This window comes from Stegodyphus dumicola, chromosome X2 (genome assembly GCF_044657685.1).
Source record: "Stegodyphus dumicola isolate Sdum_Otavi_A_Nest chromosome X2, ASM4465768v1".
In the NCBI taxonomy this organism is placed as follows: domain Eukaryota; kingdom Metazoa; phylum Arthropoda; class Arachnida; order Araneae; family Eresidae; genus Stegodyphus; species Stegodyphus dumicola.
The window spans coordinates 191,999,014-192,011,851 of NC_140781.1; the positions used below are offsets into that span (position 1 = coordinate 191,999,014).

The following is a 12,838-nucleotide window of genomic DNA, read 5'->3' on the forward strand; positions in this document are numbered from 1 at the left end:
AAATGTAAATTTGTTAAAAAATTCATATTGGAAAATTTTGCATAATTGAGTTCTTGTTTAACCCATTAAATGTCTATTAGAAAAAAGTATTTGTCTCCAGTTATTTACATGGTAGAGAAATGTGAAATAATGTATAAGAAAGTAATGACATGTCAGCTACTTTTGTGGGAGAAATAATCAATCTTTATGTACACTGGAATGCCGCCATCTTTTAAACATGAGTCTAAAAAAGAAAAAACTATTTGTGTGCTTCATCATTTTAAAAAATAATAAATTATGTGGTTAAGAATACAAGTTATTTTTTGAAGTGAAACATTGACATGTAATTAAACCACAAGAAAGTTGGTTTGCAGAGATGGGTATGTACACACGTGCAAAAATATTCATGTACAACAGAATTACTTTTGACAGATATACTGTACTACTTGATAAACAATGTGCTTATTAAAAGAAAACAATAAAATATAACTTACAAATACAGCGTTTTTAGTATTCAGAAGCAAATGAACAAATAAAATATTCTTTACTTAAGTAAACTTCTGATTATCTTTCACATTCTTCCGCAAATTATCAAACTTTCCAACATCAGTGATTTTGTCCTTAATCTATTTTTGTTAAACTGTGCAGAATTGTGAAATGATACTAATAAAAATATTTTCACAATACTGTGGTAACTTTTTGTTTTATATGAAATATACTACTATTACAAATGAATTGAATGTAAGATGTAGCATAGCTTTATGTTTTTAGACTGCTACGGTAATTGCATTCACTTTTTTTCTGTTTAACTTCTTGAAAGATTGTACTAAAAAAACTGCTGTATTATTGTTTATTTTGATCGTAGATGATTTGAAATCTGCATTATTCTGGATATATAATTGATTATAATGTCCAAAATTTAACTAAGTTTGCTTGAAAGTGCAAACTGAACAATCTAAAACAGGTCAAGTAATACTGTGCAAGAAATTCAAATTCAAGCATTTTTTAAATCATAAATAAGGTTAAAAGATAATATTTTATGAAGGAAAATAATTTCTGATTACAATTTTTCTATTTCTGAAAAAAGTTAGAATTCATTTTAGTGATTTTTTTTTTTTTTTTTTTTTTTTTTTTTGAGGATTCGTGGGTGGAATCAATTTGCTTCAATTGTAATTTTTGCTTGACTAAAAACTAAATTCTTTGCAGGAATTATTTATACATTTCTTGCATCTTACAAATAAACTGTTTGTTTATAGTATTGAAATTTTAAATTAAAGAGAATTATTAAAAATGAGAAAAACTTTCCTGTGCCAAAATTTAATCCCACCCTTAAAATTATAGTTTTTACAGTAGAAAAATAATGAGTTTGGTCCTGTTTCTATTAGTTTAATGTTTCTGTAGTTATTCTATTTTGCTTTTGTTTATCCTCAGCAGGAATTAGTAATGAATGTCAAAAATATAACAGCTTTTATTAAAAAAATATCTGAATATCATTGGCTTAGATATATTTAGGACTTTAATTTATCTGCATGTAATTGATTAGATGATGCTGACAGAACTTACAAACCTAAAAATACATTACCAATAAAAATATATATATGTGTGTATAGAAACCTTTCCATATTGGGATTCAATGTGTTACTAATCAAGGTAGTGTTAGGCTGAATCAGGAAATTTTATTAAAAAAAGTCCACATATTGTTTTTGAATGTGAATATTCATAATATATATATTTAATAATTATTTAATGTTGTATTATAGAAAATTTCATGTAAAATACAGTTTATTTGGCAGAAATATATTAGGATTCATTATGAGTTTGGAAATTTTCTTATGTTAACTTCACTGCTTGAAATATTCCTTATGAAGTAATACAGCCTGGCTAACAAATTTTAACAATTGAGGGAAATCGTCCAGTCTGTACTTCATAAATATTTTCTATCACTTTTATATTTTTATTTAGTTCAAGGTTTCTCAAACTTCTTAACCTCGCAATGCGTATGCATATAGTTTCAATTTATTGTGACCCACCCGTGCATAGTTGTAAGTTATTGCAGCCCCATACATAAAGTTGATCTGGAGGAAAGCAGAAAAAAATGGAAATTGCTAAAAGAAAATAAGGTGATCGTGAAATAATACATAAATATATATAATTATCAATTGATAATTAGAAATTCATAATTACACAATAAGGAAAAGAGAACAGGTTTTTATGACCCACCAAAAATTCTGTGTTGAACCACTGAGGAGATGAAAACATTTTCTACACTTTGAGAAACTGTGATTTAGTTTATTATATCTTTCACTCATTCCTCTTCTCACATGTTACCTTAGACAATTGACTAAGCACAGCTGTGTGAATCAATTTTTAAACTTTTCAGGAAACCAGCTGTAGAAAAACTTTGCCTGCACCGCCTGTACAGTACACAAGGCATTGCCGAGTATGCATTAAGAGAATGAACTATTGCCTGCCCCCCAATAGAACCTTGGGTTGCCATCCAAGTTTAGCAGGAGAAATTGCAAAAATAGTTATGAAGGGTGTGACGTTGAGTGGAACAAAAAGGGCCAATTATAAGCAAAAAAGAAAAAAATGAAGAAAAGGAGAGGAGACATTTCTATAGGCATTGCTCTAAGTTGTGGTCATGAACATCATCGTATAGCTGACACCAATGGACAAAGGATTACTGGACGCATCGAAACATACCCAATGTGCCGGCGATGTCTGCTGAAGAGATGATAATCTGTTCTGCGAGATCCTCCAGTGTATCCACAGGCGTCTGATAAACAATCAATTTCAGGTGACCCTAGAATAAGAAATCCAAGAGATTGAGGCTTGGGGAGCATGAAGCCGAAGCAACATATCTACCACGTCTAGTCCACCTTCTCAGGATGTGTAGCATCGAGATGATTATGCACCATATTCCTAAAGTATGCTGGTGCACCATCATGCATGAACCACATGTTCTTGCACACAGTTGCTAGTATTCCTTGCATCAAATCCGGGAGAACGTGCTATAGGAAAAGAAATTTGTGCCATTGAGGCAGTATAGTCCCAACAGATGATCTCCAAGAAACCCTGCATAGATAATAGTACTAAACCTGTTCTGCACTTTTGACAAGACAGTTGCTGTGGGGATTTTCAGACGACCACATATGCACATTATATGTATCAACCACGCCTTCCCTTATAAAGCAGGCTTCATCTGAGAATAAAACAGTGCAAGAAAACTATGAATTCTTCTGTGTGCCATCAAACATCCAGTGTACAAACTCTATCTGAAAGGGGTAATTGGCATCGCCTAGGAGTTGGAGCTTTTGCATCTGGAAAGAATAAAATTTTTTTGGCATACAGAGCCTTCCTCATTATTTTGTGCTGAGTACCCAGTTTATTTGCAATCGATTGTGTGTGGGGATACAGCAAATCATTTCAATGCTTGTTTTCTGTTTCAGATATGTGCATACTATGTTGTTGTTTTGTATTTTAGTATTTAGAAGGACCCTGCCTCTTCCAGCCACCGATCAATGTTCGCGAAGGTAGTATTGTGTGAAACGCCTTCTCAGATATTGCTCTTGGTACATTCTCTGTGCAAGACGGCCACTGTCAGCTGCTTGGCTGTAAATCTGATGCATATCCACATATTTCTCATTCATGTAATCGGACGTATTGTTTCCAAATGAAGTTTAACTCCCACAAATTCTGCAGTGCCTATTAACCAATACTTGCTCCTTGCTTTCATTTTTCTCGATACACGTGGGAAATTTGTATACAAGGTTTTTTTTTCTTCTCGATCGCAATGCTCCTAAAATCCTTGCATTTGTTTGGCCACTCTCTTTGTCAAGCTCACTGTCCTCTTGATGTCTATTTTTGTGATTTTCACCAACTAAACATAGTTTGCGACCCCATATTTTATGGTAATTTTTCATCCTCTTGATGCCTACTATCACTCCTCTGAATCTGTCTGTCAAATTTGGCAACATCCTGTTAATAGCTCATATTGAGCATAAGTGTTATGTTTCAGTAAGCTAAGATGGGAGTAAGAAGGTTGTTGAGATTAAATGAGCAATGCTATTTACAGAAGGCAGCATGCTTCTTTTATTTCAGATTGGTGATTTAACATAAAATTATCTGGCAGATCAAGTTAGTTCCTTTCTTGTACTGCAAACTCTTAACGATATTTACAACAATAATTAAGTTAGGCCAAGTTGCTGAATTTTGACTTTTTAAGCTTTATTTGTTATAATTGTTGTTTGTTTGATTTTAAGCTTTATTTGTTATTTAAAAGTAATGTGCATAATATGCACATTACTTTGAACTAACAAATAATTAACTTCTCAAAAAAAGTCTATTATTTTCCTCCATTTTATCCCCACACATAGTGTGATAACTTGAGAGATCTTACAAGTGAAATTAAACTGTATGTGTATATATAAAATGAGTTGATTTTCTCATATCAGAGGCCAATTCCTTAAATGGTAATTTTGCAGTCCTATTTTTTATTTTGTTTTGCTGGATAATTTTCAGTTAAAAGACATCATCTTCAGAATATTTTTCTGCTGTACAAATTAGCAATGGGCTGTGAAATAAGCACTTATTTCTTATAATTCCTTTAATAGACACTAAAAGAAAGCAATAAAAAATTCACATAAATTAATACATTTGATTTTAGAAGAAAGCGAGCATAAGCTTTATTTCCTTAAATATTTATCGTAGACATTATACACCACATTCACAAAAGTCCTTATCCAGCCATTATTTTTACAATTATTGAACACAGACATATACTTCCAATAAGAAAAATGCTTTAATGATGATGATATTCATGTCTGGGCATTTTTAAATTAAAAAAAAACTCAATTTTGTCTTTTAATATATTCCCACTGTCTCTCTCTCTATACTTATACAGTCAAAAGTCGTTAATCCGGACTCGTCGGGACTTCGGCGATTCCGGATTATCGATTTTTCCGGATTATAGATCATCAGTTTAAATCTCGTAAGATGGCATGCAGAAATTCTAAAATTAAAAATATGAAACCGTAATTTATGAAATAAAGAACAATTATGATCTAAAGGGTATCAAAATTTGCAAAAAGAAAAAGCTTAATATTTATTTGTTTACTTTATTAAACATTTCTTTCAATGTAAGTTGTTTAAGTTTTGCTTCGTTTCATGTGATAATACTTTCTCTTTAATTCCATTAAACAGACATAATTTTTTGTTCAGTTACAAAGTTACGCTGTTCAAGTCCTATAATTGCTGTGTCGAGAACACCGACTAATTTGTCAATCGAAATTTTTTCGTTTTCAATAACCTCTGTTACTTTCTTCGCTATCGAAAGCGAATTATAATGACGAGGAACTTGTTTTAAATCATATCAAAGACGGAGCATATCGAGATGAAATACTACATTTGGTAAGGAATTATAAGCCAAATAAAATAAAAACATCTGCGCTGAAGATAAGGATAGTGCTGACAGGTCAACTTCCAATTCATTACGCGCCCGCCACGCGGCGATCCCCCCCGCCGAACAGCGTGAAATTGATAAACAGATTTCGGATTTCAAAACATACTTTCGCTTTAGATCCTTTACATATTAACAAATATATATCGGAAATTCTATTTGATATAATCGAAAGTTTAAGCTTACTTTTATAAAATTGCTCTTACAGTCTGCAAAAAATAATAAGCCGGATCCAATTCGAAAATTAAGGAACAACGCAATAACTGAAATAGATAATTAGATAATTTTAGCTTATATGTCCATTATAATAAAACGCGCACGCGAAAACGTATTCTGCACTTGCGCACACTCATATGCGCAGTCGTAAAGGGTCTTACGCGCACGCGTAAACGCCTATGCGCATGTGTCAACGCGGCGCATGCGCAGAAAGTTTTTAGTTTTGAGGTCCGGATTATAGATCATTCCGAATTATGGGTGTCCGAATTAACGACTTTTGACTGTATTTAGGAAAATTTTATAATTATAAGAAATAAAATACAAAATGTGTGACTCATGTGCATCAAAAATTGACCCAAGATAGTTTAAAGGATTTCTAATGTTAACAGATTTAAACAAAAAACATTCCTTTGCAGTGAAAAGTATAATTTCTATAATTGTTTTGGACCAGGACACCATATAACTGTTTTCAGAAAGAAATCATATGGAATTTGTGTTCTAAGAAACTTTGGCACATTGCAAAATCATAACATTATTTGCATTAAGAAATGAAAAATATTTTCAGTTTAGTAATTTTTTATATCATTATGATTCTAAAGTAATAAATTTTCATGAGGATACTAATAACGTATTTTTAGCATTTGAAAACATAAATTATTTGAGTGAAAATTCTTTTGGCTTATTGTTTATAACAATGTTATAAATTAAAAAATGTTACACATTAGTAAATTACAAAAGATTATCAATGAATGGTATTTAAGAGCAAAAAAAAATTAACTTCAAATTATTCTAATTTATCTATTAACCGACTCCTCAAGGCAAGCTAAAAATGATGGAAAACATCGAAAATTTAGAAATAAATATCTTAGTCAGTTTTTATTGGAGTCAAATTTAATTGTGTCTTAATTTTTATAATGAGTTTAAAATTTTCCAATATATTTACTAGATTAATACTTGTATTTTAAATTAATACAAGGACCAGGAGACCATATAAAATGTTAAATTTCATTATTTTAATAAAATTGATTTTTTTAAATTTAAAAAACCAAAAAATGGGTGATTTAAAACATTTTTACAATTAGAAATCTAGGTCTACAAAAGTAGAGGCAGGTTCAGACTTTTAATGGATATGGTGTATATTTAAAGACCTTCAAAATAATTTTGAAGCTTTCATGAAACCAGTTTCAGCGGTAAATGTAGATTGCATTTGTAAATACAGAATTATGAGCAACAAATATTTTCTCAGGGTCAGTTATCAAGTTAATAACAGTTATTGATTTACCCCTATTTACTGGCAAAAGAAGCCACTTTTGTTTTATGGTTGTTGATTTAAGTTTAGGACTATTTTAAGGATATATTTGATTTCAGTCAAATGTAGTCAATATGCATTCATATGTGATCTAATTTGCCAATTTTGCATCATCAGTGTGCTAAGTGGTGAAGACTGCTGAACACTGGTTTTAGCTGCTTGATTGGTTTTCATTTTCCATGTGTGTAATGTGAATATGAACCAATGCCTCGCTTTTCCCTTAGGCAGTTAGCCTTCATGTGCTTTGCCATATTCTGCTAACGTAAGTTAACAAATGTATTCTGTAATATCTCCTAGAATTTTTTATGGAACATTTTAAGGCATTATGTATATTTCATTAGCTGGAATTTTTGCTATACATAAAATGTTAACTTTTGTATTTTCAAAATTGTTCGATCCCTCAGTGCTGAAAAGTATTCTCATAAAATTCTTTAACTTAGGAAAACATTCTAGTTGGAAATACCTGCCTAGGACCAATAAAACTTATAGCTCTCTTTTTCAAATATCTTGCTATTATGATATTAAAGCCATAATGCTTAATTCAGAGTCTATAAACAGAGATTTAAAAGGATGATACTGTAAAACTTTATGTGCAATTTTAAAATTATCAAATCTGAAATGTAACTTAGATATATTTTGCCTTTATTTATATTATATATTTTTTATTTATTTATAACAGAACCTTCCAGTCCAAGTGGTTCTAGTTACCCATCTGAGGATCCTGACACTTTTCATGACTCAGGTATACCACTATCTCCTACATGGCTGTGGCCTCGGAAAAGAGTAGCCAGTTTTGACACAACATGCTTAAGTGGTACAGCTAGTTCACCTTCAAAAGACAAGCGGAAATATGAACCATTTAATGAGTCTGTGCTTTCTAAAAAAGAGAGGGAACAATGGTTTTTTGAATCTAATTCATGCATTAATGCAGGAAAGGACACCTGTGAAATGTCTACTAGATATTGCTCTTCATTAAGTGATAAAATAGGATTATATAGAGTGCAATCATGTCCTGGTATTTTGTGTCACATGCCTTCATTCTGGACAGCCGATGGCCAGTCAAAAAGATTAGCTGGAAAGAGTTCATGTTTTGCATCTGTATATACAGAAGCAGAACAGAAAGAAGTAATGTGTCATGAGTCGTGTCCAGATGTTTTGCATTTAGGTGATATTGATAGCTCTTTGAAAATGTTATCCTGCCGTCAGCGGGAATGTCGTCGAAATGTGAGAATGATACAGGTCTCCTGATTATTTTTATGTTCTTTACCCTATTTCATTCCGTTTATCATAATGCATATCAAAAAGAGATCTTTTACAGAATTGTTCTGAAATAAATATATAATTCAGTAGTGAGAAATATTTAGAATTTTTACATTTTCTACTAAAAATAAAAGCTTTCTTCATGTTTTTAATATAGTGTTATCTAAGGAAAGAGCAGATGTGTCTGATTTGAAGTTGCTTATTTATTTACTAAAATCTTCAAGAATATTAACACAAATTTTACAGTAAGAAACTTAAACCTCAAATTATGCTCTGTTAGCTGTTTATATAAATTATCAAAATTTAAAATTAACTAAATACACATATTTTGTCATAAAATAAATCAATTATAAAAATTATTTCTTTTACTAAAATTAAGAAAGTAAAATAATTATGCAGTCAAGCTTATGAAATATTAGAATGTGTAAAATAATAATTACATTTCAGCATGTTATAATTCAGTTTCAGAATTTTTTAAATATAATGTCATTCATTAAAATTTTTTTAAAAATATTACTAGATTCCAATGAATTTATTTAATACATGAAAGGTTAGCTTGAAGGGGCTTACAAGCCTAACATGGGTTCTTCAAATTTTAAAACTATAAATTTGCTTTGTACTATTTAAGGTTGTTTCAAGGCACTGTCTTTAGGCTGACTTATTGCTATTGAAAATTAAGTTAGTTTATAAGTTTATGTACATTTAAGGTTCAATATGAAAGAATTGAGATTCACATGTAAAAGGTATAATTACTGGTTAAATTTTGTTTAATTCACAGATTGAAAAGCTAACTCAATATTTATAGCTCTAATTTTAGTAGTTAAATAACAATGCACTGTTTTTAGTTAAGATTCTAGTACTAATTGGGATGACAAAAGGCAGCTTAAGCACTGCATTACATATTTATGACATATCCATTACATATTTGTAATAGATCACTATCACATATAGAATATATGAATTTAATCTATACTTTTAAATAAAAATTATCTAAATACATTTCCTTTTCTGCCGGTAATAGTTTAGCCATCATTTATACAAGTTAATGTCGATTCCTACTAGCATTGACTTTATAATATGAAAGAAAACTTCACATTAAAAGATGTATAGCATTACATCATAATCCTACATTATAGCCATAATCTTATAAAACTTTTAAGAGAATTAAATATCTCTCACAAAGCTGTGGAAGGTTCAAATGTAACTCGATTCTTTTTACGGTGTGGTGTGGTGTGGTGTGGTGTATTTAATTATGGCAAAGCACACTAGGGCTATCTGCCTAAGGGGAGGGATGCCTTTCGTGGAGGACTTTCTAAGGAAAACTGGCTCGTATACACGTTACACATGGGGAAAACCACGAAAACGCCCATGCAGCCAGCCCGTTCGCGGGATTCGAACCTCAGACCGAACTACCAGTGTTCAGCGTCTTTACCGCTCGGCCGCTGGTGGGCCGATTCTTTTTACATAAGTTTATTTAAATTGAAAACAGATTTTAAAAATATAACAAAATTTGAGATAGAAGCAATATTTAAAAAGGGAAAGATTTGTGATATTACAATATATGAAAATCTTTAAATTACAAAATATAACGTTAGATACAAATTTTAATTTATTTTATGTTGTACTGCAGAAGTGTTCATTATGATGAATATGGTTACTTGTAACATTTAATTACTTTAGTATTCATTACTTAATTTAATAAAAATTAAAAGAAAAAGGTAATGCAATTAATTTATGGCATATGCATTGACATTTACAGTTGATATGGAAGAGTCACTAACAAGCCTGCAAGTTATCTTCAGTCTAAATGTCAAAATATATAATAATGAAAGATTATATCATTTTATACTTCAAATATATATATTTATCCATTATTCTTTTGCACATTGTTTTACAGGAAAATTTAAATTAAGAAAGTGGGAATAAACAATGTGTGAATCTTTACATCTGTTATTTTTTAGAAAAATTGGAATTTAATGCGAATGTGAAATTTATTTATATGAAAAAGCATTTCCAAATAACAGATATTAACTTAAAATTAGAACTTACCTTTCCCCTTCATCTTACACATGCGTATAGGGAGAGAAGGCTGGGAATATTGAAAGGAAACCACATTTGTGTTTATTCACAGAAATGGAGCTTTAAAAAAGTTGAGGTATGTTTTTTCTGTTAACAGAGTTGTAGCTAGGGTTTTCAGCGCCCAGGGACAACTGAAGATTTCGTGCCCCCTACTGCTTGTCAAGGATGGAAAACATTTAATTCTAAGATGTCGTAACATCAGTTTGGCGCCCCTTGGATTCTGCGCCCGGGGACAGATCCCCCCTTGCCCCCCTCTAGCTACGCCCCTGTCTGTTAAGAGTTTTTTTATTTTATTATTAAACTTATTTTTATCTCCTTATCCAGTGTATATAGTTCCTACTGTTGTTTTCTGAAAGAAATGTGAGTTTGAGATAGAAGTTTTCATCAATTCAGAAATGCAAGTTTCCCATATTTTCTGATGGGACTAGTCAATTGAACATCTTCGATGTTGTCTTGTTCTGTACATAATAAATAAAATTATTAAAATTCATTTAACTTGTCTTGTCACCATTTATTTTTATACTGTTAAAATTTTATTTATATTATTCTTATACTAACAGAAAAAGCTTTTATAGCCATGATTTCTGATTTTATACAATGTACACAGATCTTACAAATAGCTTTGTTGAAACACAGGAAGCACATAAATGAATGAACAGTGCAACACAGGAAAGACATAAGTACAAAATATATCATTTAATATGTATGATATGTACATGAAAATTATACAGAGAAGAAATGAATTTCTAAACAGTTTTGGCATCAAATGCAAATATAATAACTTATGACAATTTTCAGCATATTTTTACAGCATGATTAGCTTTTAAAACACGACATATAAAAATAATGTTCAGTAAGCATATGATAAAAAATAAATATTAGGGTAATGCAATGGAAGACATCAGTGTTACCTTTTAATATATCACAGGTTAGAAAATGTAACAAGAATGAGAGTACTTTTTATGAGAGTACTTTTTTGAGAGATTTTAATACATGTAAATGTTTTTCTTTTCCCCTCAGTGAATGTTGCAAAAATCTAAGGGAAGTATTAGTTGCTTCAGCTAATTTAAATCTGATGAAGAAATGATTAACACAAACTAGTGTTTTAGATTGAATGTTAAATAGAAAACAATTCCTACTGCTTCTAAACTTTTTTAAAAAGTTTCTTTTTATAGTAAAATAAACATACAGAATAAAAGCCACCTTTCGGTAACTAATAGTATAATACTATGAATTTTAAAGTTATTCATTATGTCAAATAAAATTCTTATCTATAAAAAGTGTTCTATAAAAATTTCACAGAAATTACTTGACATACACTTCCAGAAGTGTATGAATAAATTTACAAAAGAGTAAATTCCCTTCTTTCTAAGTCTCGTTTCTGTCAAATGCCTGATTCTGCTATTCCTTCATCATCTGAAAAATAATACAGCATGTAAACAACTGCAATTATTTTTTTACAAAACTATACAGAAACTTAACTGCTAAGCAAAATACAGTTTACTGAATTGGTTAGGACTTTAGAAAACAGAATAGGATACCTGCACCAGTAAAAGAGAAATATCAGTAGTATTAGTTGCATTAAAATTATATAATTGACCTTTTTCCTGCTGTTATAAATCTTTGGAATTGTTGTAATTACAGTATATAGTTTTAAATCATATTAGCAGATAAGCTATAACATTATTGTACTATGAGCAAGCATGTAGGCATATCAAAACTTCCACAAAATGGTCATTTGATGCTGCTGTCTAAAATAAACATAAATATCAAATGTCTAAAATATATAAAATCAGAATAAGTCAAAACACCAAAGTATGTAGATTTTTCAGATATTATGGCCTCAAATAATGCTTTTTTGGGGGAGGAGGTAAGAGATTAATTACAATCATACTGTGCAAAGAACAGAATTTCATAGAACCTCATGGCCAACTTGCTGCCAACAAATATGGTGAATGTGATGAACAGACTTTTAAAAAATGACTCACAAAAAACTAAAATTCATCTAACATTTCTTTTAGTTTATTATAAGCCAAATATTGATAGTAGCTGCTGAATACATGTCTCATTTTTTCTTGGAAGAGTAATATAAACAACAAAACTTGATCATTTAGGGGAAGGAAAAAGGATCATCCTTGTTATATATTTGAATGCTTTTCCTCCAGGAGATGAGATATTTATACCAAATTTTGGATTGGCTAATTTTCCCTTTCAGCCAAAAATTTTTCAGATCATTTTATAATGAGGGGGAAAAACTGAAGTTTTATTTGAATAGAAATACTGCCATTCGTGTCAAATATGTGAATTTATTTGTTCTGAAATTATTAAATTTTTTTATTGCTGTCTTACTTAAAGGACAAAATGTATGGCATACATAATTTCTAATTTGGTAACCTATTTATAATAAATTGGATTAATTTTAAATGCTCATTATTTATTGCTTTATTTATTAGTTCATTTATTTAATTTTTTTCCAACATCATTGACAGGCTTCCATAAGGCTCCAGCATTTCAACATTTAGAAATTAAGTTCTGGA

At 30.3% G+C, this 12,838-nt stretch overlaps 2 protein-coding genes across 8 annotated transcripts in view; one reads left to right on the forward strand and one right to left on the reverse strand.

Annotated features, from left to right (window-relative positions):
- The window catches only part of LOC118183175 (uncharacterized), a 228,045-nt gene extending 217,254 nt beyond the window's left edge, over positions 1–10,791 (forward strand). For all 7 annotated transcript variants that reach the window (XM_085809159.1, XM_085809158.1, XM_085809157.1 and 4 more), the window contains one exon: positions 7,642–10,791. In XM_085809159.1, coding sequence (XP_085665285.1) covers positions 7,642–8,210 — 569 coding nt within the window. In that variant the 3' untranslated portion in view covers positions 8,211–10,791. The remainder of the gene's footprint in view (positions 1–7,641) is intronic.
- Positions 10,792–10,982: 191 nt separating this feature from the next.
- The window catches only part of LOC118183176 (tyrosine-protein phosphatase 10D-like), a 131,983-nt gene continuing 130,127 nt past the window's right edge, over positions 10,983–12,838 (reverse strand). The window contains exon 27 of the mRNA XM_035352621.2: positions 10,983–11,717. Coding sequence (XP_035208512.1) covers positions 11,686–11,717 — 32 coding nt within the window. The 3' untranslated portion in view covers positions 10,983–11,685. The remainder of the gene's footprint in view (positions 11,718–12,838) is intronic.